General features: G+C 50.7%; 2 protein-coding genes across 2 annotated transcripts in view; both read right to left on the bottom strand.

Annotated features, from left to right (window-relative positions):
• Fam193a (family with sequence similarity 193 member A) overlaps positions 1-3,046 on the bottom strand; it is a 122,539-nt gene extending 119,493 nt beyond the window's left edge. Inside the window, exon 1 of the mRNA XM_070021706.1 lies at positions 2,990-3,046. The gene's annotated coding sequence lies outside the window, so the exon portion shown is untranslated. The remainder of the gene's footprint in view (positions 1-2,989) is intronic.
• A 4,876-nt stretch (positions 3,047-7,922) lies between these two features.
• Positions 7,923-27,973, bottom strand: Rnf4 (ring finger protein 4). The gene is made up of 8 exons (XM_070021705.1): positions 27,878-27,973; positions 20,176-20,332; positions 16,854-16,968; positions 14,452-14,531; positions 11,509-11,518; positions 10,949-11,108; positions 10,469-10,517; positions 7,923-9,973 (listed from the first exon to the last, which is right to left on the bottom strand). The coding sequence occupies exons 2-8, from the start codon at positions 20,182-20,184 to the stop codon at positions 9,824-9,826; spliced, it is 573 nt and encodes a 190-aa protein (XP_069877806.1). The 5' UTR covers positions 20,185-20,332; positions 27,878-27,973; the 3' UTR covers positions 7,923-9,823.

Below are 27,973 nucleotides of genomic sequence, written 5' to 3'. Positions count from 1 at the left end.
TGATGTACTTTCTTATGTGACTATGTACATACCTCAAAACGCAATCACAGAGAGCTCTCTGCAGCTGAATCATTTCTAAAGCTGTTCTAAGTTAACCCAGTCATCTTAAACCACTAAAGTTGTAGATTTTTATGCAACCTACTTTATATAACCTCAGGTCACTAAAGCCTACGTGAACTACAGGACTAAGACTGACACTCATTTCGTCATGGTAACAATTTCTACAGTCCATGGGAGACAATTAAAGGTAGCCTGATAAATTCCAAAGACTTGCACACACACCAGGCAAGGCCTCATGGAACCTCAGGATACACATTATTCACCAGACTCCTCCTCTATCCCTTTTCAGCAACTAAAGGTTCACATTGCTACAAATGCTCATACACTGAAACAAGCACATCTTCAAACTTTGATGTCTGAAAACTTACTTTGACACCTGCCCTAAAGGACATTCTTTTATAAATCAATGATGTTACCAACTCGCCCTAACTCCCATTCTAGCACTCCATGAGCACAGACCACAATTCACGAAGACCATACATAATTTGACTTGTAATTTGGATTTTGTAAGTAATATGTATATGGCTTAATTCTGGACCCTTGTGCAGAAAACAGAATCCTGATTATGTAAATTATTTTTATCCTGTGCATCATACTTATATGTTTAACTGCCAAAAGGTAGGAAAAATCTGAATTTGAAAACAAAACATATTCTTACTATCAGCTGTAAAGTGTCCTTCACCTTTCTGCTCCGTAAGCAGCACTCACTGTAGAATCATCTTAAAAGACTGAAGCATGTACAAAAAGAAAAAAAAATTAAAGCCTCAAATGTCCACCACAAAATATTTATGTACACAAATATATACACAATATATTCTACAAAAATAGGAATATCTTACAAAAATATTTCTATACTACAAACATTACTTTGTAAAAGTTTTATACTTCATACATCATGAACAGTATGAAAATTCTGTTTTAAAACATCCACCATACGCCTCACATATCAACTGCTCACTGTGTGGCTAGGGCAGATACCACACAAGGCCAATAGAGAAGGCATTATCCAAGACTCAACTTCCATGTGTAGTTTCTCTATTTCCCAAGTAGAAAAAAACTTAATGAGTGGGGCTGGGAAGGTGGCTCGGTGGTAGAGTGCTTGGCTGGCATGCATGAGGCCCTGGGTTCGATTCCTCAGCACCACATAAGCAAAAAGAAAGAAGCCAGAAGTGGCGCTGTGGCTCAAGTGGTAGAGCGCTAGCCTTGAGCTGAGGGACAGCGCCCAGGCCCAGTGTTCAGGCCCCACGACCTGACCCCTACACCCCCCCCAAAAAAAAACTTAATGAGTGCTATCTGCAGCAGAATCCCCCCAAAAGTCCAGTCTTGCACCCTGAAAAATAACCACAACCACAGAGTTGGGTGCCACCAGGCACCGTGGGAGCACTTTCTTTCCCTTCTTTTTACTTCAACAACTCGGTTCGCTGGGTGCCTGTGAGGTGGCACAGGTCTCATTCCTGGACCAAGGACTACCCCAGAGCTCAGTTCTCCAGCGGTTTTCCTACATCTCCACACGCCTCATTTCTTTGTACAAACTACCCATGTCACACATGCCCTCTCGGCTAAGGTGCCACCTCGATGAAGTCGGTTCTGGTTCACAGACCCCACAAGGCTGGGCCCAGCATTCAGGAGGCACTGCCAGGCTGGCCGGGGCGATAAGGAGTCCTGCTCCTGGGCCCTTCCTCCTTGTACGAGGATGCGCCTCAGGTCTCAGCCCTTCTGGGAAACCCTGGGTCAGGACATGGGTTTGACGTCTGTCTGGTGAGCACAAGATGCTGAAGGCTCCCATCTGTGGAGAAACAATCCAGAGCCTTCGGAATGACGCTAAAACCTTTTGCCCTAAGTGTCAAGGACACGTTCAGCGTTCTCGCGTGAACAGCATCTTAACTCAGAACTAAAGTACCACCTGTGAAGAAAAATTTAAACTCAAAGAAGCGTGGAGCTGGAGGCGTGGCTCAGCGGCAGAATGCGGGCCTTCCAGCAGCAGCCAAGCCAGGGCGCGAGGCCCTGAGTTCAGGACCCCGAGTTCAAGGCCCAGTAACAGCACTTGGAAAAGAGCAGAGCTACCCCACAGTCACGTTCACGCCGCTGGGGTGCGGGTCAACGCTCCACCGCAGAGGGCAGAGGGAGCGCGGGCCCGACCCCGTTCCGCCTCCGGCTGCGGTGTCCGCGGGTCCCGGTGCCCAACAGGCTAACGGAGCAGACGGACGTCCGGCCCGGGCAGCGCGGCTGGAGGAGCGGAGGGCCAGGAGCGCCGGGCCGGGCCGGGCCGGGCCGCGCGGGGAGGCGCGGGAGGCAGCGCGAGGCTTCCAGGCTCGGACCGCGCGCCACGGGCTCCGGAGACCGGCGCGCTGGACGCCGGGACGGCCAACACCGCCCGGAAAGCCCGGCGGCCGCGGCGCCGGCGGGAGGCCCGCCGTCCCCGGCGCGGGGAGCGCTCCCCGCGGGGCCGGGCCGGCGCGCGCCGGGGCGGCCGACTCGCGGTTGTTTTCCTGCGCCGCGCTGAGGCCCGGGGCGGGCTCCCCACGGGAAGGTAACCCGGGCGCGGACGTGCCCACGACGCGGGGGCACCCGGGGCGCGGCGCGTTCCCGAGCCCCGCGGGGCGGGCGCCGCGCCCCCCGCGACACTGCACACGGGCGGCCCGGGACCCCGGGGAGCGCGGCCCATCCCTCCGGCCGCGCCGGGGGCAGCGCGGGGCCTGGTCCGCGGCCGCCCCCCGCCGCGGCGCCCGGTCCCGGCCGGCGCCGCCCTCCGCTCCGCTCCGCTCCGCGCCCGGGGAGGAGCTGTCAGAGCGGGCCCCGCCGCCCCGCCGCCCGCGCCGGCCCGTTATCCGCCGGCGCCCGCCGCTCGCCTGGCCGCTCGCGAGGGGGCGGCGGCCGGTCCCGCCCGGCCGGACCCCCGCCCGCCCGCCCGCCCGCCCGCCGCGCTTACCTCGAAGTAGCCGCCCGCGGCGCCGCCCGCGCCCGCGCCCAGGGCCCCGTGAGCCGCCGCCGCCGCGCCGCCCAGCAGGCCGGCCGCGCCGCCCGAGCCCGGGGCCTGGGGGCCGCGCAGCGCCGCCGCCGGCCCGGCCTTGCCGCCGCTCGCGCCGCCGCCCGAGCCGCCGCCGCCGCCGCCGCGCTTGTTCTTCCGACGCTTGGCCCCGCGCTTGGCGTCGGCCGGGCTCATGGCGGGCGGGGAAGGGGCGCGGGCGGCGGGGAAGGGGCGCGGGCGGGCCAGGGGCCGCGGGCGGCGGCGGGAGGGCGGCGGCGGCGGGGGCCGGCCGGGCGGGGGGCGGGGGCGCGGCGCGGGGTCGCCTCCCGGGCGGCGAGGGTGGGGCTGGCGGGAGCTGCGCGGCGGCCGCTGGCGAGCGCGACGGCGAGTGCACCGGGCCCGGCGCCGCGGCTGACCAGAGTTAGAGTCCAATATGGCGGACACAAGGGGAAAGGGATCCCAGTTTACGTCGGGGGAGGGGGAAGCGGCGGCGGGGGGAGGGGCGCGGGCGCGGGCGCCCTCCCCCGCCGCACTCCGCCCTCCCGGGTGCCGCCGCCCCTCGTCCGGCCGCGCCCCCGCCCGGCGCCGCGGACGCCGGCGCGCGAGGCGTGCCGGGAGCTGAAGTCCGCGCCGCCCGCGCCGCCACCAGGGCGCCCGGGGCGGAACCACGAGTCCCGTAGGGCCGCGCAGCCCGGGGCCCGAGGAGGGCGGGGCCCGCGTGACGTCAGCACGAGCCGCCGAGCGCGCCGCGGGGCCTTGTGGGCGCTGTAGTCGGCGCGCGGGCCGAGCCCGGCGCCCGGCGCTCGGCGCCCGGCGGGGAGGGATTCGCGCGGGCCGGGCTCGGAGGGGCCGCGGCAGGGAGCGGCCCACGCGGGGCCGTCCCGGAGCCTCGCCGTCGCGCGCGGGTGCTACGCCGGGCGGACCGCCGTCCGGGGCCCGGCTCGGCTCCGCCCGCCGCTGCGTGACCTTGGGCCTAGCCGGGGCCCGCACCTCCCCGCGCCGGAGTCCGCACGCAGGGAGCGCCCGCCCCACACTCGAGTCCGGTTTCTCTCGGGGGCCGCCAGCCACGGATCCCAGGCCGGCGCTGCCGCCCGGTCAGGCGCTGCTGCCCCTGCCAGGCCCAGGAAAGCGGGCCGCCGCGGATCCCCCGGGGGCCCCGCCGGCCGACCGCGGCGAGCCCCGGCTCCGAGGGACCGGCCTGCGGCCTGCCCCCAGTGGGGTCCCACTGGGGTCCCGCCGGCCACAGGCCCGCAGACTAGCCCGGCCTCGGGGTGCGTGGCGGCCTCCGGTGGCCGGCCCTGCCTCGGTCACCGCTGGACTCTCCGCTCTCCCCGACCCGGGGTTCGCCCACAGCTCGTGTCATCGAGTTCACCCTCCACCCCCTCCGCAGGCTGCACGGCGGCGCCCAGCGCCCCGCCCCCCCGCCCGGCCCACGTAATGCGGAGTGCCGGCCTCACGCGCGCCCGCGCCCAGCACCGGGGCGCGAGGGTCTGGCGCCTCGCCCGGCGGCGAGGGGAGCGCCCGGCTTCGCTCGCCTCGCCCGGCTCCCCTCGCCTGGCCGCTCCGCTCGCCTCGCCTCGCCCGGCTCCTTTCCCTTCGCCCGGCGGCTCCTCTCCCCTCGCCCGGCTCCGCTCACTCACGAGAAGACTTTGTCCCCAAATAAGTGCGTTTCCTCCCTGGGATTCACGAGTGCCATTCGAGAGTACTTAGAGCCTGTCATCCTAGCCACTCAGGAGGCTGAGATCTGAAGATCGCGATTCAAAGCCAGCCCTGGCAGGAAAGTCCGTGAGACTCTGATCTCCAAGGAGCCACCAGAAAACCGGAAGTGGTGCTGTGGCTCAATGGTAGAGCGCTCGCCTTGAGCTGAAGAGCGCTGGGACAGCGCACAGGCCCAGAGTTCACGGCTGGGCGCAGCGAAGCCAACCCCACACCGAATCCCGGCTTGAGCCCACCAAGGGGCAGGCTATGCAGCATGCCAGTGTTTGCTGAGTGTCAAGAGTGACCGTCTGCCCAGCAGCTGGGCAGGGTCATCTCACTATCCACACCACCCCACTCTCCATTGTGAGTGAGAAACTGAGATTTACAGTGTGAACAGACAGAACAAAGTTACAAAGCACTGGCTTTGTTATGTCCCACCTGCTTGTGTCCTAGAAAACTCATAAATTGGTGTATAATCGCCAACATAGTGGAATCGGGAGATACTAGGTCTGAAAAGTGGTTAGGTTATGTGGACAGAATTCTCATACATGAAATTACTGCCTCTATAAAAGAGGCCAAATAAGTCGGATGCTTGTAGCACATGCCCGTAATCCTCACTACTCAGGCTGAGTTCTGAGAATTGATTCAAAGTCAGCCTGGGCAGAAAACCCATGAGACTTTTATCTCCAATTAGCCAGCAACAAACTGGAAGTAGAGATGTGGCTCAAGTAGACATAACATACATTACCTGGAACTCTTCTAATTTGTAGCTTTATTGGGTCTGCAAAAATAAAACTGCTGGCTCATGCCAATTCCTTGCTCCAAGCAAGGAGATGGCAGCAGAGGTACCAACATTCAAGGCACATCAAATTCTCTGCAGACACTGCAAGATGTGACATGGCCATGTATAAACACTTGGGGATCGAAAAACATCCCTACAAACCCAACAAAGGAGATAAAGTGCCAAAGGGGGAAGTGGGGCTTGAACTCTGGGCCTGGGCACTGTCCCTCAGCTCTTCAGCTCAAGGCGAGCGCTCTACCACTTGAGCTACAGCGCCACTTCCGGTTTTCTGGTGGTTTATTGGAGTTAGGAGTCTCACGGTCTCTCCTGCCAGGGCTGGCTTTGAACCACGATCCTCAGATCTCAGCCTCCTGAGTAGCTAGGATTACAGGCGTGAGCCACCAGCGCCCGGCCCAAGCAAGATTTTTTAAATACAGGCAAGCATGTCTGAGCACAAAACTGAACTGCTGAAAGCGGATAAAAATTCTAAAAGCAGCCTGAGAACATATACCCAGACCTGAAAGATGACAAGAGAAAGGACACTCAACAGAAATGAAGCTATAAAAGCAATGGAGGGGTGGAGGGGTGGCTCAGTTGGTAGACTGCTAAACAATGAGCAACATCAGGCACTGAGCTCAAACCCGTCTCATAAAAGCAGCAATGGAATACAATGCTGCCACAGGAAAAAACTTCAGAAATGCTAATAGCTTAATTTAGTATAAAAATTAACTTTTTGGTCTATAGGATCTCACCAGGTAGCCCAGCTAAGTTTTGAGGTCTAGCTAAATAACCTAGTACATTTGGCTGAAGTGCTCTGGGCTCAGGGCCTCAAGTTTGCTAGGCTGGTGGTTCTCTACAACTTAAGCCACACTTCCAAACTTACTTCTTCCTGGTTATTTTGGAGATGGAGTTTCAAGGTCTTCCCTGTCCCACTGAGATAAATGGTCCAGAGTCCAGCAGCTAGGATTACAGGTGTGAGCCACTGACAGCTGGCCCCTAGTCTTGGGGGGACAGGAGGGAGGCTGCTGGAACTTGGGACCTTACTCACTTGCCATGATGTTCTCACAGCTAGAGCCGTCTCTCCACTTTGTTTTCTGCTGGTTAATTGGAGGTAAGTCTCATAGATATTTCTGCCCCAGCCAACCCCAAACAGATCATATTCTCAGATCTGTCTCCTGAGTAGTTAGGATTATAGGCATGAACTGATGGGACCCAAAAACCCTAACACTGTTAAACATAAGATTCCTATGTATCACACACAACTTTGCTATAATTTTCACTTATTAGTTTTGCACTTTAAAAAATTATGGTAAAACAAACTTAGTAAGATTGTGTGTCTGTGTCCTGAGCTTGAACTCAGGGCCTGGATACTGTCCCTGAGCGTCAATGCTCTGCCACTTGTGCCACAGCTCTACTTCTGTAAATGTACAGATAATAGTACAACTATTACCACTACTCATTTTCAGAACTTTCCATCATCCCAAATAACAGCTCTGTTGCATCCATTTTTCTCTGCTCCAGACTCATGAACCTCTATTATTCTTTTTCTCTGAGTTTACCTATCCTATGTTCAAGGTGTTTTTCACCTACCCAACTGATGTTGAGTGCTTGGACACTGTGAATACTCTGAACATTTGTGTGCAATTACCGCTTTCAGTCCTTTCAGTTATTTATCATTGACACTTGCAGAAACACTAAACTTTTCCAGAGCAGGTTCACCAGTTTCTCTTTCCACAATGGATGCAGATTTCCAATTTCTACACATCTCCACCAACACTAGTTACTGTCTGACAATGCCACACAGACAGCTATAATGAGGCACCCTGCTGTAGGCTGGTTTAAATCTCGTTGTCTAGTAATGTGCAAAGGGATGAGTATGTGTTTCATGTTTGCTGTGCTGGAAATAGAACCTAGGCCCCTACATACGGCAGGTAGGCATTGTATCACCTCGCTGCACCCCAAACTCTTCAATTAGGGCTCACTCCTGAGCCCGTGATGAAACTAAATTGTTCTATATATACACCATACCAATGGCCTGCAGATGATCTTATATAGTAGTTCTATCACGCTTGCATTTTCATATGACCTATTCCATGAAGTCAAGTGTGAAATTTTCCAGTTAGTGCTCGTTTGTCAGGTGTCAGCAGCCCACACCTACCCTGGAGCTGCACAGTGCGGCTGGAAGAAGCCCCAAGTAGGAAGCACAGCGCACATGGAACCCATGCTTATCCCAGCACACAGGGATTCCTGGGCCTAACCTATGGCTCCGCTTTACACATGGCTTCCCATGTGCTAACTCCTGTACAAGCAGTGTTCCACCACAGGTAGACCCCACCAACAGGAGGGAGATGTTAAGTACACACCTTGACAAAAAGCAGATTCTGGTTCAAAAATCAAGTGAATACATGAGAAAGATTTTTGGCTCAAATTAATAGTTTATTTTGATCTTTAACACTAGCAGAGCAGTCCAAAACAGACTGATGTCCATGGGCATAGTTAAATGTAACAAAGAGTTGAACTATATACACTGATTGAGGAAAGGAAAAAGATTTTTTCATACCAACCTTTTCCTAGTTTGCACTTTCTGATTAACACCTTCTCCCCAACTTAATTTAGAATGAATACAACTATGATCAACCATGTAAGCTGTTTTAAAAGATTAAACATAAAAAGTTTTAAACAGGTGTTGCCAGGTGTAGAGGTCAACTGGCTGCAGGGTTTCCTTGGCTCTGGGTACCACTAGGACACAACAAGAGCATTTCATGAAGCCCAGAGTGAAAGAGCCATGATGTCCAAACAGAAGGCAGACCTGCACCGTGAGTCACAACAGGAGCTGGTGCTCCTTATTACTCTCACTCAAATGAACTGGAAATAGATCAAACAGTTAAAAAGAGATGGAAAGAAACTTTTCCAGAGGAAGGACACTCCTTCAGCCCCATTTAAAGTGAATTCTGTGCTGAGTCCCTGCTCCTTCAGAAAGGTACACTGAAGGTCAGTTATTGCTAACAAAGCCCCAAGGGGGGCCGCTCCCACCTTAACAATGTTACACCCCAAAGGCTGTTGGTTTGGCTGGCTCTTGAGAGGTGTGGGGGTGGGGGCTAGCTGGCCCTCAAGCCCTCTCCGCTCTCGGAGGCAATAGGACACCTTGACGCCTTCCAGAGAACCTGGGGTTCCCACACCTGCAGAGTGGAGCAGAGGTTTATGCGGCCTGATGGGGAGAGAGAACCGCCATGCCTTGACCAAAATATATGGCGCAGTCTAAAAGCCCAAAGGATCAAAACCCAACTGGCCAGAAGAGCAGCTTCTGAAGTAAGGAAGGGAGGTAAGAAAGCCAAGTGACGCGTCAGGTCAGGTGGCCAACATTTATTAATGGGACGACAGTGACCTGGGGAAATGCACGGAAAGTGAGCGGCTGATAAGGCCACAATCACTGCCACCAAACTCTCACTACCTACATTTAGGCAGATATTAGGCAGTGGGAAATGACTAGAGGACTTGTGGCCCACACGGGACTTATTTTATCAGAAGAGAGGACATCCAAACATGTGACTGCCCTATTGGCCTTGCATGTCCTGTGCCAGGTGAGTAACTCTGGAACATGGTTAAGGTTCCTGAGAACAATTGGTGAGCAGAGCTGGGGTGAGATGGGCCCTGCTCCACAGGCCAGGCTGGGTTGTGAGGACATTAGCAGTGCTACATCTCCTGGGCAGCAGAAGAGCAGGTAAAGAACGGGCTTTATTGCACTCTCTTGTTCTTAGGAAACAGGATGCCCTGCAGAGAGGTTCTCTTGATTTGCAGAAAACTGCACATCAATGGTAAGGTGCAGGCGGAATCATGGGTCACCTCTGACTCTCAAGGGAAGAAAGAACAACGTCCAGTGGTTAAACTGGGCCAGCTGGCACATGTCTGGCTGCGTCACTGTGTAGCAGACTGGTCGACTGGCAGATGTGTAGGAAGGTCCTGCTCCCAGGAGAGCTGGGGCAAGTGTTCCCATGAGAGAAACTTCTTGGCAAATATGTGGCTCCGGAAAGAGGCTCACCTCAATCATGTCTGTCTCCTTTTCTCCCACTCAGGGACAGGACCACTCCAGAGGAGCAGAGAGGCAGAGCGGGCTGGGAGTGCCCCTGGATCCAGCTCCAAAAGCATCAAACAGGGTAACAAGAGGATCTGAGGGGGTTGGAAACCAAAGAGCAGTTTTCAAACCAGTTGTTGGTTTTGAAACAGTCATTTTGAGCTCAGGAAACTGGAGGCAGTAGCATGTGTAGAGCCCAGATGGCTGTCTGTCCATTGTTCTCTCCTGAGCAGATCTGACCATTTCATATATAAATGGGATGGTACCGTTTGTGGCTGATCTTTTTCCTACAAGTTGGGCAAGTGTTAGCGTTCTTAAGGGAATCACGGAGGCACTGGCTACAGAAGACATGGCCACATTCTGTAGAAACAATCAGACGACCATTCTGCACAATCTAGAAGACATTAAAAAGGAACAGTCTTCAAGTTTCTTCCCTTCTTAGAGGGTTCTACACCCCACCCGTTGCAGAGATTACCACTGAATGAGTAAAAAGGGAACAGGGCTATAGCCCGAAGAGCAGGAGTGGTCTACACAACCAGTCTCAGTCAAACGAACCACTGTGGTCTCTGTTCAACGAGTTTCTGGGTAGAGGCAGTGGAAAAGTCATTCAGGGCCTCAGTACACACCAGACACTTCTGGCTGGACCATCACAGGGGACATAAAAAGCTGCTATACATGCATAGGAAGCGCAGGGCACGCGGACTGAAACTGAAGTCTACAGGGCCCAAGTGAAACGGGCACACACTTCTCTCACACACAGATTTACAATAAGCTATGTGCCAATTCAGGCACAACTACAAGTAGGTGTAAAATCCCACCTTAGGTGCAGATCTTGCCTTATCTGCATTTTTCTCTATTTTTAAACTCAGTGAAACAAAAGGTTACTTACCTCAGAGTACCCATCCATGCAGATTGGACAACTGACAGTACCGGAGGGCCTAAAATCACAGGGCTTTACTTCAGTTTCTCAGTACATTGAAACATCTGATTCCACCCTCTAAGTGGCCTTCATATAAGCCCCTTAACTTCCATAAGGTCCCTCTCCACTGGCGTCCTCAGACTACCTTATCCAGGGGACAGTCAGCTGACTGTCTCAAGGGGACAGGGTAGATGGCCATGAGAAAGGAAAGACAAGAACAAGAGAAGATGCAGACAGCCGAGACACCTTGTCCTCCCCCACCCCCAGCTACAAGTTCACTGCACACCCATCCCAACAATGATTGCACACCCAGGTCATATTAGAAGTAAACAGGCCCAACCCTGCCTGGACAAGCCTTCTAGAGCTGAGAGCTCACAAAGGTGCTGCATACACTTTTCTATAGCCTGGCTTCCCACCCAGTACAGCAACAGAGTAAATGCACATTGATACCTGGGGCCTGTGGTCCCCTCCTCCCTCGCGCCTCTGGGAGTGTGGGTGGTCACGTACACATCTCTGTCCCTGGACAGCTCCTCATCATCGCTGCTCACCACGCAGCTGTCCGCATGGTCTTGGCGCAGCCTTCTTGCATTCCTCCTTGGCCGCCTCCTTTCTAAGGTCAAAGTGCCATGTTCAGGGTGAAAGCTTCCCACACTCGCCATTCTCACCACCCACCATACAGTCTTTAAGGACCTTTCCTCCCTGGAACCCCTGGAGTGAACATGCCCACCCTCCCCACCCCACACTCTAGCCCGAAGGCCCTGTCCAGCTCCAAAAGATGCAAGCTTGTCTTCCAAGGAGGAAGCCTCCACTGATGCTCCAAGCTGGCGCCTGCGCTGGCTAGCTGCCTCAAGATCAGACTGCAGCTCAGTTTCTTCAGCAGGGCCCAGGGGACTGGTGAGATGGGTCTGGCCCAGGCATGTTCCTGCCTAGAGGTCTTGAACTCTTGAGGATGGACTAGCAGGGCCATGACTTAAGCCAGTTCTCTTGGAAAGTGGAGATGAGCCACTCACCATCAACGATCTTTTAAGAAGGAGAAAAAGAAGAGAAACAGATCAATTTGACTTAAGTAAGTAATGGACACATTTCTTCCAATTCTTCTAATCCTCTGCACCATTCTTATTCATCCCTGGCCTGTCCAATCTTGAGGGATTAAATTGGCTACGAAACCAACTTAATTCTCCATATTAATATATGAAAGAGGAAAGTTTGCTTATAGTTTATAGTCTCAAAGAGCATTCAGGAGCTGGAATGTGTTTTAGTGTGTTTTAGAAGTGGCAATGCAGCTCGTGTGGTAGAGCGCTAGCCTTGAGCTGAAGAGCTCAGGGACAGCACGAAGGCCAACTTCAGGCCTCAAGACCAGGAAAAAAAAAAGGGGGGGGGGGGCGGCTCAAGGAATGTTGTGAAAACTGCCCTGGATTTGGATGGAGATCTATTCACCAACGACACCAGTGCATTTTACCTATGGGATGAGTAGGTTCTGGAGTAACTGGCTGAAACCACCTCAATTTTAGAATGAATATTTATCTTTTTTGGTAGGTTGTGGGGCCTGCACTCTGGGCCTAGATGCTGTCCCTCAGCTCTTCAGCTCAGGGTGAGCACTCTACCACTTGAGCCACAGCACCCCTTCCAGCTTTTTCTGTTTATGTGGTGCTGAGGAATGGAACCCAGGGCCTCACTCATGCAAGGCAAGCACTCCACCACTGAGCCACCTTCCCAGTACCTAGAATGAATATCCATCTCACACTTTCCTGAAGCTGGTCTAAAGGTCACATAATTCATTGGAGACTCTGATCCTACCAGGTTTCTAGTTTATTGAGCTCAGAGAAACACAATTTCAGACTTAGGGTTATTTCTACAAAAGGAATCATCAACTAATAAATCAGCATTTGGATTATGATAATCAGCAAGTAGAGAATCGAAAATTCCTAGAACTCCAAGGATATACAAGGAACTGCATTCAACTAAAACACACATAAAATAGGCCTTAGCAGTGACCACTAACATCTAAACCTATTTCTTACCTCAGAAAGTTACGGCCCAGCTTCAGGGAAACTACTGGCTACATGGGAGCCAATGTCCCCTGAGCCCATCTGCTCTCAGTCTGCTCAATGGCAACACGAGAGCCTAACAGCTTCCTTTTTTTCCCCTTTGTCTTGGGGGGGAGGGGGCGCTTTTTGAGACAGTCTCACTATGTAGCCCAGGCTAGCCTTGAACTTATGATCCCCCTGACTCTACTTCCCAGATACTGGGATGACAAGTGTACACTACCATACCTGGCTCAGCACAGTGGATCCTATTTAACCAAGACCAGATTGTGTCTGCAAAGGCCCTCCCCATCCTCACCTGTTCCACATTCTTTGCCTCCTTCCCCTCTTTGGTGCCAGTACAACAGCTTGATTGAACTCAGGACCTCACAACTGAGTCCTCTTATCTTTCCTTAAGACAGGATCTTGCTATGTCACCCAGATTGGCCTCCAGATCCTCCTGCCCCAGCCTCCCAAGTACTGGGATTGCAGATGTATACGGCAACAGTTATTTCTACCCATGTCTTCCTTCTGAAGTCTTGAAACCTCACAGTGTAACACTACTCTACAGTTCTTAGTCAAGTCTAAGCTCTATCTGTGGTTTGCCCTTGTTCTGACAGCCTGGTGTCACTCACTCATGGAAATCCCAAACCACTGAACATCCAATATAGACTAGGCTACTAGCAATCTGCCCCCAGTACCAGTCCTACTTGACAACACGTGCCACACACATACTCTGTCCAAGGGGCCTTTGCTTTCATTCAACAAACTGTAGTAATGGCACGTGGCTGGAAGCCAGCCAAGAAAATAAAGTCTGTGAGACACTTAAGAGTTAACTACTAGAAAATTGTAAGTGGCGCTGTGGTTTAAAGTGGCAGAGTGCTAGCCTTGAGCAAAAAGAGCCCCGGGACAGCACCCAGGCCTCAAGTTCAAGTCCCACAATGGACAAAAACAAAAATAGAAACTGCCTAGGGGGAACCCTCAAGAGTCAAACCTGCTCTAGACATCAGTAGTCAATGGGGATAGCCAGATTTCCAGACTTACATACAGATAGGAGAGCGGCTCCATACCATGGGACCTAACCTCTACTTTCCTCTGACCATGCCAGGCCTCAGTCCCTACAGGCTGCATAGAGGACACACATTCCTTACCAGAGAAACAGCTGTTCTGAAGGGAGGGGACAGAGCCACCTAGACTCGCTATCCCTGGAGTCAAGACACAGCTAAAGCAGCAGGTGGCAAGGCAAGCACCTGCTTCCCTTGGGGCCATGTTAACTGGCAACTGCTTCTGAACTTAAAGATTTCCCAGTGGCACTGTATGCAGGTGTCTCACACCTGTAATCACAACTACACAGGAGACTGATACCTGAGGATCACAGTTCAAAGCCAGTCCAGGCAGGAAAAGTCTGAGTCTTTGGCTCAAGTGGTAGAGTGCTGGCCTTTAGCAAAAAAAGCTCAGCCCCATGACTGGCACCAAAAAAAGAGCAAAATACTTCCAATTTCCTTCAGCTGGGAGTACACCAACACACTGGGTATACACGAGGTGCCTTGTAACTGAAAAACGGATTTCTTTCATTTCCCACAGGATTATACCGCCGACACTGGCAGCTTATCACCATTTTACAGACAAGTCAAGCAACATGCCCATGATCATAGTTCACTGGTGTAAGTGGAGGAATTGGTGACTAAGGAGACGTGGAGCCTTGAGATCCTCCACAGATCATATTTGTGCCTCGTGGTGCAAAGACAAGGGTCACAAATACCTACTCTACAGGCAGGAAGCCCACAATGTTCCTGAACCTTTTCTCACTGTGGGCTCCAGTCATCCAACATAAGATCCTTTGGGGCACAGGGTAGGACCCTGACCAGAGACCTGTAACCACGTCATCAGCTGATGATGCCAGCCAGAGACCCACACACAAATGCTTACCACCACAGAGTCATTGTGAGTCAGGTCGACAACCACTGGTTCCAAAGATTCACAGGTGAGGTCCACAATTTCATCTCCACCTTCAAAATAAAGCATTTCCACAAGTTTTAGGAGAAGAGTAAAAGTACATTTCCCTAAGTTCGATTAATACGATTACAAAATGTATACCAGTATCAAACTAAAATATTCCCAGTGCACAAAGTGCCTAAAAATAAATGCCCCTTTTCAGAAGTGACATCCCCACGTGCCCCTCCAACATTTTCCTGAGTATCATTTTTCACAAATGGCCAGGGCAGCAATTTCCTGAGTTCAGAGAGAACTGGGGAGAACACCTTAAGCCTCCCTCCCCTGATTTCTCACATGCCTTCCAACTTGCAGAGAACAAGATGAAATTTATTGGTCCCACAGAATCCCATCATGCCAAAACAGTTGGGCCAGTATGGACACAGAATGGGTAGGAAGGACATGTATACTTGACAGATAAGAGGGAAGGACAAAGTGCTCTTGCCATTTTTTGTTTCTGCCATTAAAAAAAATGTTTAGATTGTTGGAAACACTAATAGTCTATCATTTGGGGACAAGTAACTTGTAAGGCATTCAGTATACTCCCTTGTACTAAAAAGCTCAGCAGAAATAAAGATATAGATATCCACAGTAATTTTACTTTAAAAAAAATTTTTTTTAAGAACTGAAGCTTGAACCTAGACCCAAATCGTGCTTGACAGGCTAATACAAATGTTTTTGCTTGTATTCCTTATTGGGGAGTCTCAATAGCTTTGACCTCAAAATCTTCCTGCTTCTGCCAAATAGCCCAGACAAAGAGCATACACCACTATATCTGATCCAAATGGCCTCCTCCATGAAGAACGCTTGCCTGCCAAAATACCATAATTTACTTAGCTTTTCTTTTTCCCATAGATACAATTCTTGGGTCTTACAAAAGCCGCACTCTAGTGGGCAGTTGAGTACACCTATTTTCAAGACTTCCAAAAATCATCAACTGAGAATTGTACCGCCTTTGAAGATGGAGAGCAAGAGTCCTAGCTTCTAAGTGAAGAAAGAGTGAAAGCTAGCTGGGCACCAGAGGCGCTTGCCTGTAATCTTGGCTACTAAAGAGGCTGAGATTTGAGGTTGGCAGTTCAAAGCCAGCCAGGACAGGAAAGTCCATGAGACACTTATCTCCAATTAACCATTAGAAAACCAGAAGTGGTGCTGTGGCTCAAGTCGTAGAGCGCACTAGCCTTGAGCTGAAGAGCTCAAGGACAGCGCCCAGGCCCAGAGTTCAAGCCCCATGACCAACAAAAAATAAAATAAATCAGGTCTGCTGTTCAAAACAATTTTAACATATGCAGAGGAAAGTGATTCAATTCAGGCTGTTTGACCATGTTGCTAGACAGGTAAAGGGGGAAAGAAAGCCTAATCTGGCTTCTGCCTAAAACAAGTTTAATGCTGGCAACTGCCAACAAGTTTGCCTTCTTGGAAGATTTTTTTGTCTTAATGAAAACCAGAAGAAAAAAGCAAAGCACTTCATCAGGCTAAGGACACTAGGAATACAATTTGAAAAATACAGAGGGTTAAAAGGCAAGCCTAGGGAGGCTGGGAAGTTGGCTCAGTGGTAGAGCGCTTGCCTTGCATGCCTGAGGCCCTGGGTTCGATTCCCAGCACCACATAAGCAAAAAGAAAAAAGCCGGAAGTGGCGCTGTGGCTCAAGTGGTAGAGCACTAAGCACTAGCCTTGAGCTGAAGAGCTGAGGGACAGTGCCCAGGCCCAGAGTTCAGGACCCACGACCGGACCCAAAAAAAAAAAAAAAGGCAAGCCTAGGGGCTGGGAAGGTGGCTCAGTGGTAGAGCATTTGCCTTGCATGCATGAGGCCCTGGGTTCGATTCCTCAGCACCACATAAGCAAAAAGAAAAAAGCCGGAAGTGGCACTGTTGCTCAAGTGGTAGAGTGCTAGCCTTGAGCTGAAGAGCTGAGGGACAGCGCCCAGGCCCAGAGTTCAGGCCCCACGACCGGACCCCAAAAAAAAAAAGAAAAGAAAAGAAAAAAAAGGAGGGGCAAGCCTAGCTGACTAGCTGCTTCAAAACCCATAAAGGTGCTATGGTGCTATGGGAACAGTTATGCTCAATGCAGGTTTAAGCTGTTGAGTCTAAGACTGTATGAGTCTCATAAAGACAGTGGCAGGAGTTTCTAACATCTAACTTATATGTGGCCATCACCTGCCACACCCACAGCTAAGTGTTTTGTAGTACAAACTCAACTTTACCCTGTGGGCACTATTATTTATCCCCTACTGCAGGGAAAATATATTCAGGCAGGCCATGCCGCTGGTAAATGAGAGCAGTTAAGCACTGGGTCCCTGCGTGCTCTCCCTCTCCTGCTGCACCAAGTCCCTGCAGTCTTACCAGTTTCCACAAGTTCTATGGGTTCAGCTTCCAAGGAAATCTCAGGGGTGGCAGCTGCTTCCCGAGTTCGCTTCTGTGCTTGTCTAGAACTCACTGACCCACCACGACGCTTTCTCTGAAGAGTATCAAAGGGAAAGGGAAGTTACAAGAGCTCCAGAATTACAGTGTATCGGTAAAATTAAGAGTCAATATAGAACTGATTCAACTAAGATCTTAATAGCAATAAAAAAAAATAATAGGTCAGTGAACCCACCTCAAGTTGGGGTGGGATCAGTCAGGCTTAATGGTACATGCCTATAATCCTACATTCAGGAGGCGGAGGCACAAGGACCTTGAACTCAAGCCAGCCTGAAGTTCATAACAAGACCATGTGTTAAAACAACCAAAGCCTTTGAGATTCAGGCTAGCTGTGGTAGTACATCCCTATCCTAGCACCTGGAAGGCTGGGCCAAGAGACTTAAATTCAAGGACAGCCTAGGCAACCTAACAAGACACTGCCTCAAAACATATTTCAACAAAGTGTGGGGGGGGGCACCCCGCACAGATATGTTAACTCTGTGGTAGAACACTTGCCTAGTGTTAAGGTCTGCCTAGGTGACACAGGTTCTGAGTGGAGACTTGTGCAGAAGGCAGAGTCAGGGCTTGCATGGCACGGGGCAGACCTTACACCCAGCATGTGAGACCCTGCTTCCTTCTCCAGTATTACAAAGACAACTTTTAAGAAGCATTCAGATTTGAGAATGAATACTTTCAAATGCTTACAGAAAGAATTTCACAACACAGTGACAGTCTAGTGAAAATCTTTTATTACACTCTCACTTTGTCAAGAGTATGTGACACAGCTGGGCGCTGGTGGCTCACGCCTGTAATCCTAGCTACTCAGGAGGCTGAGATCTGAGGATCACGGTTCAAAGCCAGCCCGGGCAGGAGAGACCGTGAGACTCTTATCTCCAATAAAACCACCAGAAAACCGGAAGTGGCGCTGTAGCTCAAGTGGTAGAGCGCTCACCTTGAGCTGAAGAGCTGAGGGACAACGCCCAGGCCCAGAGTTCAACCCCCACGACCGACAAAAAAAAAAAAAAAAAAAAAAAAAAAAAAAAACAAGAGTATGTGACACATCCTCTATAGAAGCCTTAGTCAGTGGACATTCTGACCAGATGAAGGCTGCAAACATCTCCCTTTAACCAATCTGTCTATCGGCCTGAACCATTCAAGCCTTCCTTACCGAGCAGCATTCCTCTCTCCTATCTATGGTGCAGGCTGACACTGACAGTGAACATACTACCAGAGCTACATTCCCAACCCCTTTGACTTCTTAACTAAAGCATTATGGGGCAGGGGACCAGCCTCACCTATACCCTCCAGCCTTCTCTTCCTTCCAGTTTCTATTTACTATGGAAAACTAGTCTTCCTTTAGGAAATATGACATCTAATCTCTAGAGTGTTAGTATTAGAAGTGTGATTCACTCTCTAACTCTCAAAGAGGATCAAATCTTTCTTAGCAAAACTGCGTGGCAGAACCCATCCACCCAACCAGTCCCTACTAAAGAAGTCAGCCACAGAAGCCAGGTGATAGTGGCTCACGCCTATAATCCTAGCTACCCAGAAGGCTGAGATCTGAGGACTGCAGTTCAAAGCCAGCCTGGGCTGCAAAGTTCATTAGACTCTTATCTCCAATTAAGCACCAGAACACCAGAAGTTGCGCTGTGGCTCAAAGTGGTAGAGCACTAGCCTTGAGCAAAAAGAGCTCAGGAACAGTGTCCAGGCCCCAAGTTAAAGCCCCATGACCACCACCAACCACCACCAACAACAAAAAGACAGCCATAGGCTCCAAATCACGACCATTCCTGTGAGGCTGGCGCTCCATCAGGTCTTCATGCCCTCCCCCCTTCAGTTAGAGACACTTTCCTGCCTAGACTGGCAGGACCTCAGAGCTCAGCCTCCTATGTAGCAAGGATTCAAGACTCGAGCTCTTGATGCCTGGCTTTCTCCATTCCTTTTAATATGCATTTATTTGCAGCCTGATATGCTGTCTCTTCTCTTGGCCAATTCCTTCTGTTTTCAAAACCTACTTGAAGGCTGCCTCCATCTTGACAACTCTGGACCTCCTCATCTAGCTCTGCTTCCTAGGGACAAGGAGAAAAGCCTGTCGTCTTGGGGTGGGCTGGGCAGATCCTCGGTATCTGCAAAGCCTGTTACGGCCAGGACTCTCTTCTTCACCAACTGTGCTGTGACAGCGGTCCACAGCTTTCCCTGAGAACAGCCCATCTAACCGTGATCATGGAAAATTACACCATAACTTTTAAGAATTGTAACCAACCTTCCCATATAATCTCATAGAGGCTATATTGCTCTACTTGTTCTGATCCAGGCTTGGTAGAGCTTAGCTTCAGAAATAAAACTCCCTACAGGCAAGCTAGGGGTACAATCTGCAGACAAAGGACTTAGGTAGGAAGGCCCCTGCCCTTTAAAGAGATGGGCAGACAGAAGTGCACAGGAAATGCAGGAAGAAATGAAGAGGCTCAGGACCCAAGGAGGCAGAACTGACAGAATCCCCATGTTGCTCACCGTGGAGCTGTCTGGCCTCAGGCCCAACTCTACCTCTTCCACCTTTCTAACACCCTTTGCACACCTCGGAAGCATGGGAGAAGAAGAAGACTTTTCTCTACTTAGTCTTCCTGTTAAGGAACTCAATGTATCTCACAAAACTTGGGGCCAAGGTTAAAGTTATGGTGTAACTTAGGGCACATGGAAGGGAGAGGTTTCCAAGTAAGGCGTCAACAAGGGCCTACAACCTTCTGGCACTCTATAGCGTTCAACAGACTTTTTTTTTTTTTTTTTTTTTTTTTTGGTCGGTCGTGGGGCTTGAACTCTGGGCCTGGGCGCTGTCCCTAAGCTCTTCAGCTCAAGGCGAGCACTCTACCACTTGAGCTACAGCGCCACTTCCGGTTTTCTGGTGGTTTATTGGAGATAGGAGTCTCACGGTCTCTCCTGCCCGGGCTGGCTTTGAACCGCGATCCTCAGATCTCAGCCTCCTGAGTAGCTAGGATTACAGGCGTGAGCCACCAGCGCCCGGCTGCGTTCAACAGACTTTTGTCCACATCTGCATTATACCCATCTAGAGCTGTCCCCCTTAGCTGCGAAGAACGTGTGAGCAAGTACTGACTGATCAATTTTAATCACTGAATGTAATCTTGTTATATAGCACAGACTGGTTGATCAGAATACTGTGTTTCTAATCCTCTGCCTTAATGTGCTTTTAAGCTACATGGTAACTGTTACTGAATCCTGAAAACAAATTTCACAAGTTGGTAAAACATACCGTACTCATTGTGTTCTTTGGCTCCAACGTATAGAAAATCAAGTTATACCAGGGTTTGCAGTGAAGTCAAATGTTTTCAACTTCTTGTGTCCACTGGTTACTCATCCTCTGGCTTACAAAAAATTTAGAGCCTGATAATTTCCAGTATCTTCAACTCCTGAAAAATAAAGGTATCAACTTGATAAAGACACTGCCGTATGTACTCTTAAATCCTTCCTGAGCAAAGCCCCAGCCCATCCTGACCTCCTTTCTGGCTGCTGCAACCCTAGAAGAAGCACTGTGATAGTTTCTAGGTAAAGACAAACCTCCTACGGCCAGGCAGAGTCCAAGCCCCTCCTGTGACTTCATCATTACCCTTCAGACAAGAAAAAGAGGCTGAGGAGTCACAGCCCTCCATTCTGAAGCACCACAGTGAGGTTCCCATTATCCCTGAAAGACGTACAAAACCATTTAGACCATACCCCATATCCACCATAATCTCTGGGTCCTAAACAGTACCTTATGTCTGGGTATACTTCTGTAAAAATGTGGGGTTTTTTTCTCCTACATAATTACTTAGCTCAAAAGATAAATACATTTATCAAGAGAAGCATGACTCCATTCTCCTACCTATGATTCCTATGTTACTGAGATTACAAAGGTCAACCACTATTCCTGGCTTGTTTTTTGAGATAGGGTCTCATTAACCTTTTGCCCAGGCTGTTCTGAAACTTCAATTCTCCCCAATCTCCACCTTGTAAGCAGCTGCCATTACAAGTAAGAGCCATTCTATTTCTGTTAAGAGCTCATTTATTTTTTTCCAACAAAGCTACTGTGGACCCTTACAGTGTCTATCTACTCCAACTCTCTATAGGAATGTTAACATATCTGCCATATGGACATGAAAGTGCATCTCACACAAATGGTTAGAAAGTGCTAGGCAAGCAGGAGACAGGGAGGGCTGTTAGGCTGGAATTAGTTTCCATTACCAAAAGCAAAAAAGGGAACCGTTAGAAAAAAGGGTAGAGGCTGGGCACCTCAGCTCACACCTGTAATCCTAGCCACTCAGGAGGCTGAGATCTGAAGACCAAGGCTCAAAGCCAGCCTGGGCAGGAAAGTCCATGACACTCATCTCCAATAAATGACCAGAAAACCAGAAGTGGCGCTGTGGCTCAAGTGGTAGAGTGCTAGCCATGAGCTAAAGAGCTCAGGGACAGTGACCAGGCCCAGAGTTCAAGCCCCAAGACTTACCCCCCCCCAAAAAAAAAATAAAGGAAGAAAGAAAATAAAAGGAAAAAAGGAAGGAAGGAAGGGTGGAGGACATAAAAGATAAACTGAAAGCTGTTCAGATGAGCAGCTTTTTTTTGGTTTAGCCCAGGCCCACAACAAGAACAGAGTCCTCAAACCCATCAGGGCAGGCCTGACGAAATTATATGCTGAAAATCCAGAGACTGTAATCCCTCAGTTGATTCCACCTATGATTACCAACCAACACAGGTCTCAGATCTTGTACATTTTCCCATGAAAGGATGCTCAGGCACAGAGGCCGCTCTTTGTAGCAATTATAAAGCAGCACTTCTGAGTTCGGAGTGGTCAAGTGAAGGCTATCTTAAAGAACTATATGGATCCCAAGTTGGAGGCCAGTACGTACTACAAAACAAGACTCTGTCACCAAAGGGATGTATGTGTGGTTCAGTGGTAGGGCTAGCATGTGTGAGGCCTGAAGTTCAATCCCAGTACTGGGGAACAAAAATTGTCCATGAAGTTTCATTTCAAAGCTTTTTTTTTTTCTGTCAGTTGTGGGGCTTGAACTCTGGTCCTGGGCGCTGTCCCTGAGCTCTTCAGCTCTACCACCTAAACCACAGTCCCCTTCCTCAAAGCTTCTTAACCAGAGTCACATCAATAACCACATCTTATTAGTACTCAAGAATATAAGCTTCTTACCTAAAGCGTCAGTGGCTCACACCTGTAATCCTAGCTAGCTACTCAGGAGGCTGAGATCTGAGGTTCTCAGTTCAAAGCCAGCCCTGGCAGGAATGTCTGTGAGACTGTTATCTCTAATTAACCACCAGAAAACCGGAAGTGGCACTGTGGTTCAAAGTGGTAGAGCACTTGCCTTGAAATGAAGAGCTTAGGGACAGGGCAGCAGTTCAAACCCCACAACCAACAACAACAACAAAAAAGAAAGGTAGGAAGGTCAGCAGTTACAGCTGACCATGTGAGTCGTGTGTATCTGTGTGTTTTCTTTTTTGTTCTGTTGTATTTTTTTGTTGTTGTTGGTCATGGGGCTTCAACTCCGGGCCAGGGCGCTGTCCCTCAGCTCTTCAGCTGAAGGCTAGTGCTCTACCACTTGAGACTCAGTGCCACTTCTGGTTTTGAGTGGTTTATTGGAGATAACAGTCTCACAGACTTTCCTGCCCGGGCTGGCTTTGAACTGCGAACCTCAGATCTCAGCCTCCTGAGCAGCTAGGATTACAGGCGTGAGCCACCAGGGCCCAGCTTTGTTTTCTTCTTTCATGTAGGAAAAATACCTCTTTCACCTTGAGCTATATTCTGGAACAGGCTGAATCAAAGTGCCCACCCCAAAGGCAATTCCCACAGCTGATTAATTCCATAACTATATGCAGGTAGTCAAGTGCAGCTACTGCTCCAGAAACTACCCCCTGCAGAGAAAGCAAAACCTACCTAGGTACAAGCACCTTAGATAAAATGATGGGGTTTACATACCTTCTACTAGATCACGAGGTTACTTAAAATGTCTAGTACACTGTAAATCCTACATATAGTTGCTCTGCTGTATCCTTTAAGAAACAATGAGAAGGAAAAAGTCTGTAGGTGTTCAGCACAGGACGCGCTTCCCCTGCTGCCCAGTATTTTCAGCCCTTGGTTGAACTGGCATTGAACCACATAAAAACACTTGCTCATGATATGTTCTAACCGAAGAGATTTATATGTAAATGAAGTAATAAATACCTATCATATTAAAATAGTCAAGGGTCATAGTTCTTACAGGTTTGAGTAATACTAATGAAAGTAAGACAAACCTTCAATCCCAGGAAGAATTTCAGAACTGTTTCTGGCTCTCATCTATTTCCAGAAAAGACTTGGTAACATACAGTTAATCATAACTGCTCTGTACAGGATTCAGAGGAGGCTGAAGAAAATGGGCACAGATGTAATGCCAAGGCAGCCTGTACCATTACTTTCTCCTAAAAGCAGTGTGGGAACCCTGAACAATGACCTACCCTGAAGTTTTGGGGTACTGAGGATTGAACCCAGGACACGGCACCTAACAGAGAGGGGCTATGCCACTGAGCTACACTGGCAACCCCACTAGAAGCTTCTGTCACCTTTGTGGGGCGGTCCTGGGTACTATCCCTGAGCATTTATGTTCACAGCTAGCACTCCAGTGCTTGAGCCACAGTTCCACTTCTAGTTTTCTGGTGGTTAACTAGAGATAGATATTGCACAGAATATCTTCAGTAACTTTCCTGCCCTGGCTGGCTTTCAACTGTGATCCTCAGATCTCAAGACTCCTGAGTAGCTTGGATTACAAACATGGGCCTTAGGCACCTGGCCTCCCCTGAAATGTTTGCAGGAGCTAGATGAATTTGTCAAAGCAGGAAATGGCACACTATGTGTATAGAGGAAATAAAGCATGTTTTATGCTGAGTAGCTGGGCCTTTCATTCACTTCTCTTAAAAAGCTTGATGAAACCTCCATAAGCAAGCAGGCCACAGCTAAAATCCCGCTGAAAGGACCATGAAAGCTAAGTAGCTGGGCTCTTGAGAGCCTGATACAAACAATCCCTTGGAGCCAAGACCAAGGGTATTATAGAGAGGAAACCTAGGATCCAATAATGCACTGAGGCCAAGAGGCAAATCAGTGCTGAAGGACATCCTCCCTGCAAGACCCAAGGTCAGCAGATCCTAAGACTACAGGCCACAACACTCACAGAGAGCAGGCCCTAGGTTGATGGCAACCTAGCATGAAGTTTAGCCTGAACCCAAGATTGGGGTGGTGGGAAATGTGTGGAGCAGTTGTCAGAACCCTCTAGAGCTAGTTCTTAAACCCACAGCCGCAGCAGTGATACACAGGAACCCTTCAAGTCTACTTGGAGGAGTGAGAAGAGGCTTCTCATACAGCACTGCCCAAAAACTCCTCAACTCAGATCTCCTCTGGGACTGTTAGATCCATCTGCCAGCATGTTATACTGTTAACAGAGTGCTAGCCACACTCAATCATCTAGGATCAAGGCAATGAGATCCAGCTCATGCTTGTGACCAGAAAGACAAGCCCTAAAGCAGATTCTCTTGTAGGACCTCTCAACACAATCTGGGAAGCAAACTAAGTCAACAGCCCCAAGGAAAACAAAGAAAACCAAGCTTGGCTAAAACAGCAATGCTAAAGAAAGCAAAAAGGCTTAGTGGAAGAGCAAAAAGCAGTGATCCCTAGGCAGTTAACTTTCCTGGGGTAATTCAAAGGCTCCAAGAGATCTAGGAATACCACCACAGTGTCAAGTGCTCTGAAAGATCTGCAAGGATTATGGCTATTGCCCAGACTATGGTCTTTGTTTTCAAACCATCTCTCCTACCCAGCTTGCACTGTCTGACTTCATCTCCCTTTACAGCCAAGCAATCCGTACAAAACCATCTCACTACACAAACATCCTCACAACCTGAGAGAAAATGGAGTAAAGGGGCAAAATACTCAAAAGCTGGACTCCCACACACACAAATAGCTACAACCACCCTGTAAGAAAATAAATAATTATGACAGCTGTATGCTTGATGTGGATATAGCTCTCACTCAATAGTCCAACGAGCAGGTAGTGGATATTCAAGGTGAATAAACCAAGCTTTTTTTGTGGGGTTTTATTTTGTGTTGTTATTTTGTTTTTTGGGTCAGTCGTGGGGCCTGAACTCTGGGTCTGGGCGCTGTCCCTCAGCTCTTCACCTCAAGGCTAGCACTCTACCACTTGAGCCACAGCGCCACTTCTGGCTTTTTCTGCTTATGTGGTGCTGAGGAATCAAACCCAGGAACTCCTGTTTGCAAGACAAGCGCTCTACCACTGAGCCACCTACCCAGCCCCTGAACCAAGTTTGTGTACTGGGTCATCTAACTTTCTGTTGTCACCTAGTACTTGATCAAAATGCCCAGTAAACTCCACTTCCCCAATGGTTCTGTCTATATCAATCCCACTGGAACAAATCCATGCCTTCAAGCATTCCAAACAGAAACAATTAGTTTCCTCCTGATATCCTGGATGTCAGTCACCCACTCTAGATTCTTCCCTACTGCAGGGCCACAAACTGATACCTGCAAAGGTCCCACCAATCCCACCTCAAAGGTCCACTTTTTATTCAGACCAGTCCTGATGTCACCAAAATATTTCTTAATAAACATAAATTGTAAACCATGGCCCCCTTTCCCTAACAGCACTTGGCCACACATGTAAGTAAATAAGGACTTTTTTCCATTAAAATTGTAATCAAGGGGCTGGGAAGGTGGCTCAGTGGTAGAGCGCTTGCCTTGCATGCCAGAGGCCCTGGGTTCGATTCCTCAGCACCACATAAGCAAAAAGAAAAAAGCTGGAAACGGTGCTGTGGCTCAAGTGGTAGAGCGCTAGCCTTGAGCTGAAGAGCTGAGGGACAGCGCCCAGGCCCAGAGTTCAGGCCCCACGACTGGACCCAAAAAATAAAATAAAATAAGATTGTAATCAAGCTCTCAGGTGAAAGGTATGGGGGGAGGGGAGAGGAGGAGATACACTGGGGAAATGGCTAGGTGTTTTGAAGGGAAAAAAAGAATTTCAGAGATGACAGAGAAGGAGCCTTTACTGTAAAGAAAAATATCTACCAACAGGAAACAAAGAGAAACCTAAGAAACTGCAGAACGGACTCAAAGTGTGGCTCAAGATAGAGCACCAGTTAGCACAAACTGAGTGGGGGGGGGGGGGCCTGCAAACAAAATTATCTTGGGAGAACAGCCGACCCAAAGTACTTTCAGGATTAAGAGACTAGAACAAAGAGCTATCAAAAAGGTACTTAGAGGTGGGCTCCACTGGCTCTTCCCAACAACCCCAGAGCTTTAAGAGGCTGCAATAATATTGAAATCAAAATGCAAAGCCAGGGCTGGGAAGGTGGCTCAGCACCACATAAACAGATAAAGCCGGAAGTGGCTTGTGTAGCCTTGAGCTGAAAAGCTAAGGGACAAGGCCCAGGGGGGAGTTCAAGCTCCAGCAACAACAACAACAAAAAGCTGACAAAAAAAAAATGCAAAGCCAGTAGTCAGCTAATCTCAGTCTCTCAAACAGGAAGTGGAGACACAGCTCAGAGGTAGATTAGCAGAAGTTAGTGCTCTTCATTATAATCAGACCCCAATAGGAGACAATAAAAGACCCCAATTGAGGACAATAAAAGATGTAAATTAGGCCCCACAGTGGCTCAAGCCTATAGCTACACAAAATGCTAAAATGTGAGGATAATGGTTCAAAGCCAGTCCAGGCAGGCAAAGTCTATGAGACTCTTATCTCCAATTACCCAGAAAAGGCTGGGAGTGGAGCTGTGACTAAAGTGATACACTTGCACTGAACAACAGAAAAAAAGGAGGGGGGAGCTAAGGGAGGTGGACACGTGGACACCGTCGAACAAACACGGGCGCGCGCGCGCGCGCGCGCGCGCGCGCACACACACGCACACACACGCGCACACACACGCACACACACACACACACACACACACACACACACACACACACACACACACACACACACACACACACACACACACTTCTCTCTCAAGGATGCCAGGAGATAAGCTACGTGGACTAAACCTGAACTTAATGTGGGAGCATACCAAAGCCCCTTCTTTCAAGTCTGATCCCGACTCTTCTCCATTCACCTTACCACGCGCTTCTATCTTCTACATCTCAACCGCAAGGCCTTCCTTTCTCTCCACGACCTCAAAATAGAAACAGGAGTAGAAACAAAGAGCTCCTTCAGCTCTGCGGCAGGCTGGGCCTGGGCGGACCGCGTCCCCCTCGGGGCTGGCCCCCGGCCCCGGGAGCGGAACGGGGCGCGGCTGGGACTTAGGGGACACCCGTGAGCACCGGTCACAAAAGGGCAGCGGCGGAGATCCACACCAACACGGCTCTCCCTGTCCGGCCTCGGGGTGGGGTGGGCTGGAGCGGTGTGCAGCGCGTCCCCGGCGCAGGGAGGAAGCGGGCGCGGGACCGGGCCGGGCCCCCCGCCGCCGCCGCCGCCGCCCGCCGCCCGCGCTCCGCAGGGAAGCTCTGCCGGAAGCCGGCCGCCCGCCCCGGCCTCTCACGCTCCCGGCCCCGAGGGGGCGGCCCCGGGAAGCCGCAGGCCTCACCGGGGCGGAGCGGGGACGCGCGCACAAAGGAGACGGCGGGAACAAAAACCCCGGCGGGCCCCGAGCGAGCGCCGCTCCGCTCCACGGTGACCTTGGCGGCGCTCAGCCCCTCGCCCCGCCCCGGCCTCAGTTTCCCCGCCTAGGCGTCCGCGCGAGCAGCCACGCCGAGCCCCGGGCGGAGGCCGCCAGACTTGCGCGGCCTGGGCCGAGTCCGGGCCCCGGCGCGGACGGCGCGGCTGCGCGAGCAGAGCTGGCCTCGGCCCCGCAGGCGCGGCTCGAGGATCGGGGCCCGCCGCGCCCGGCGGCCTCGGCCCTCGCTCGCGCTCCCTTCCCTTCTCCGAGCCCGGCCTTACCTGGGGCTACCCCGGTCCCGCAGACGCCGCGAGCGAACTCGAGCGAGGGCAGCGCCGCGGAGTACCGCTCGAGCACGACTCCTCCGCCCCGGAGCA

This window comes from Dipodomys merriami, unplaced genomic scaffold (genome assembly GCF_024711535.1).
Source record: "Dipodomys merriami isolate MVZ:Mamm:240054 unplaced genomic scaffold, mDipMer1.0.p SCAF_143, whole genome shotgun sequence".
NCBI lineage: Eukaryota > Metazoa > Chordata > Mammalia > Rodentia > Heteromyidae > Dipodomys > Dipodomys merriami.
Note: the sequence above shows the minus strand (reverse complement) of the source record. Positions and strands in the feature narration are given on the sequence as shown.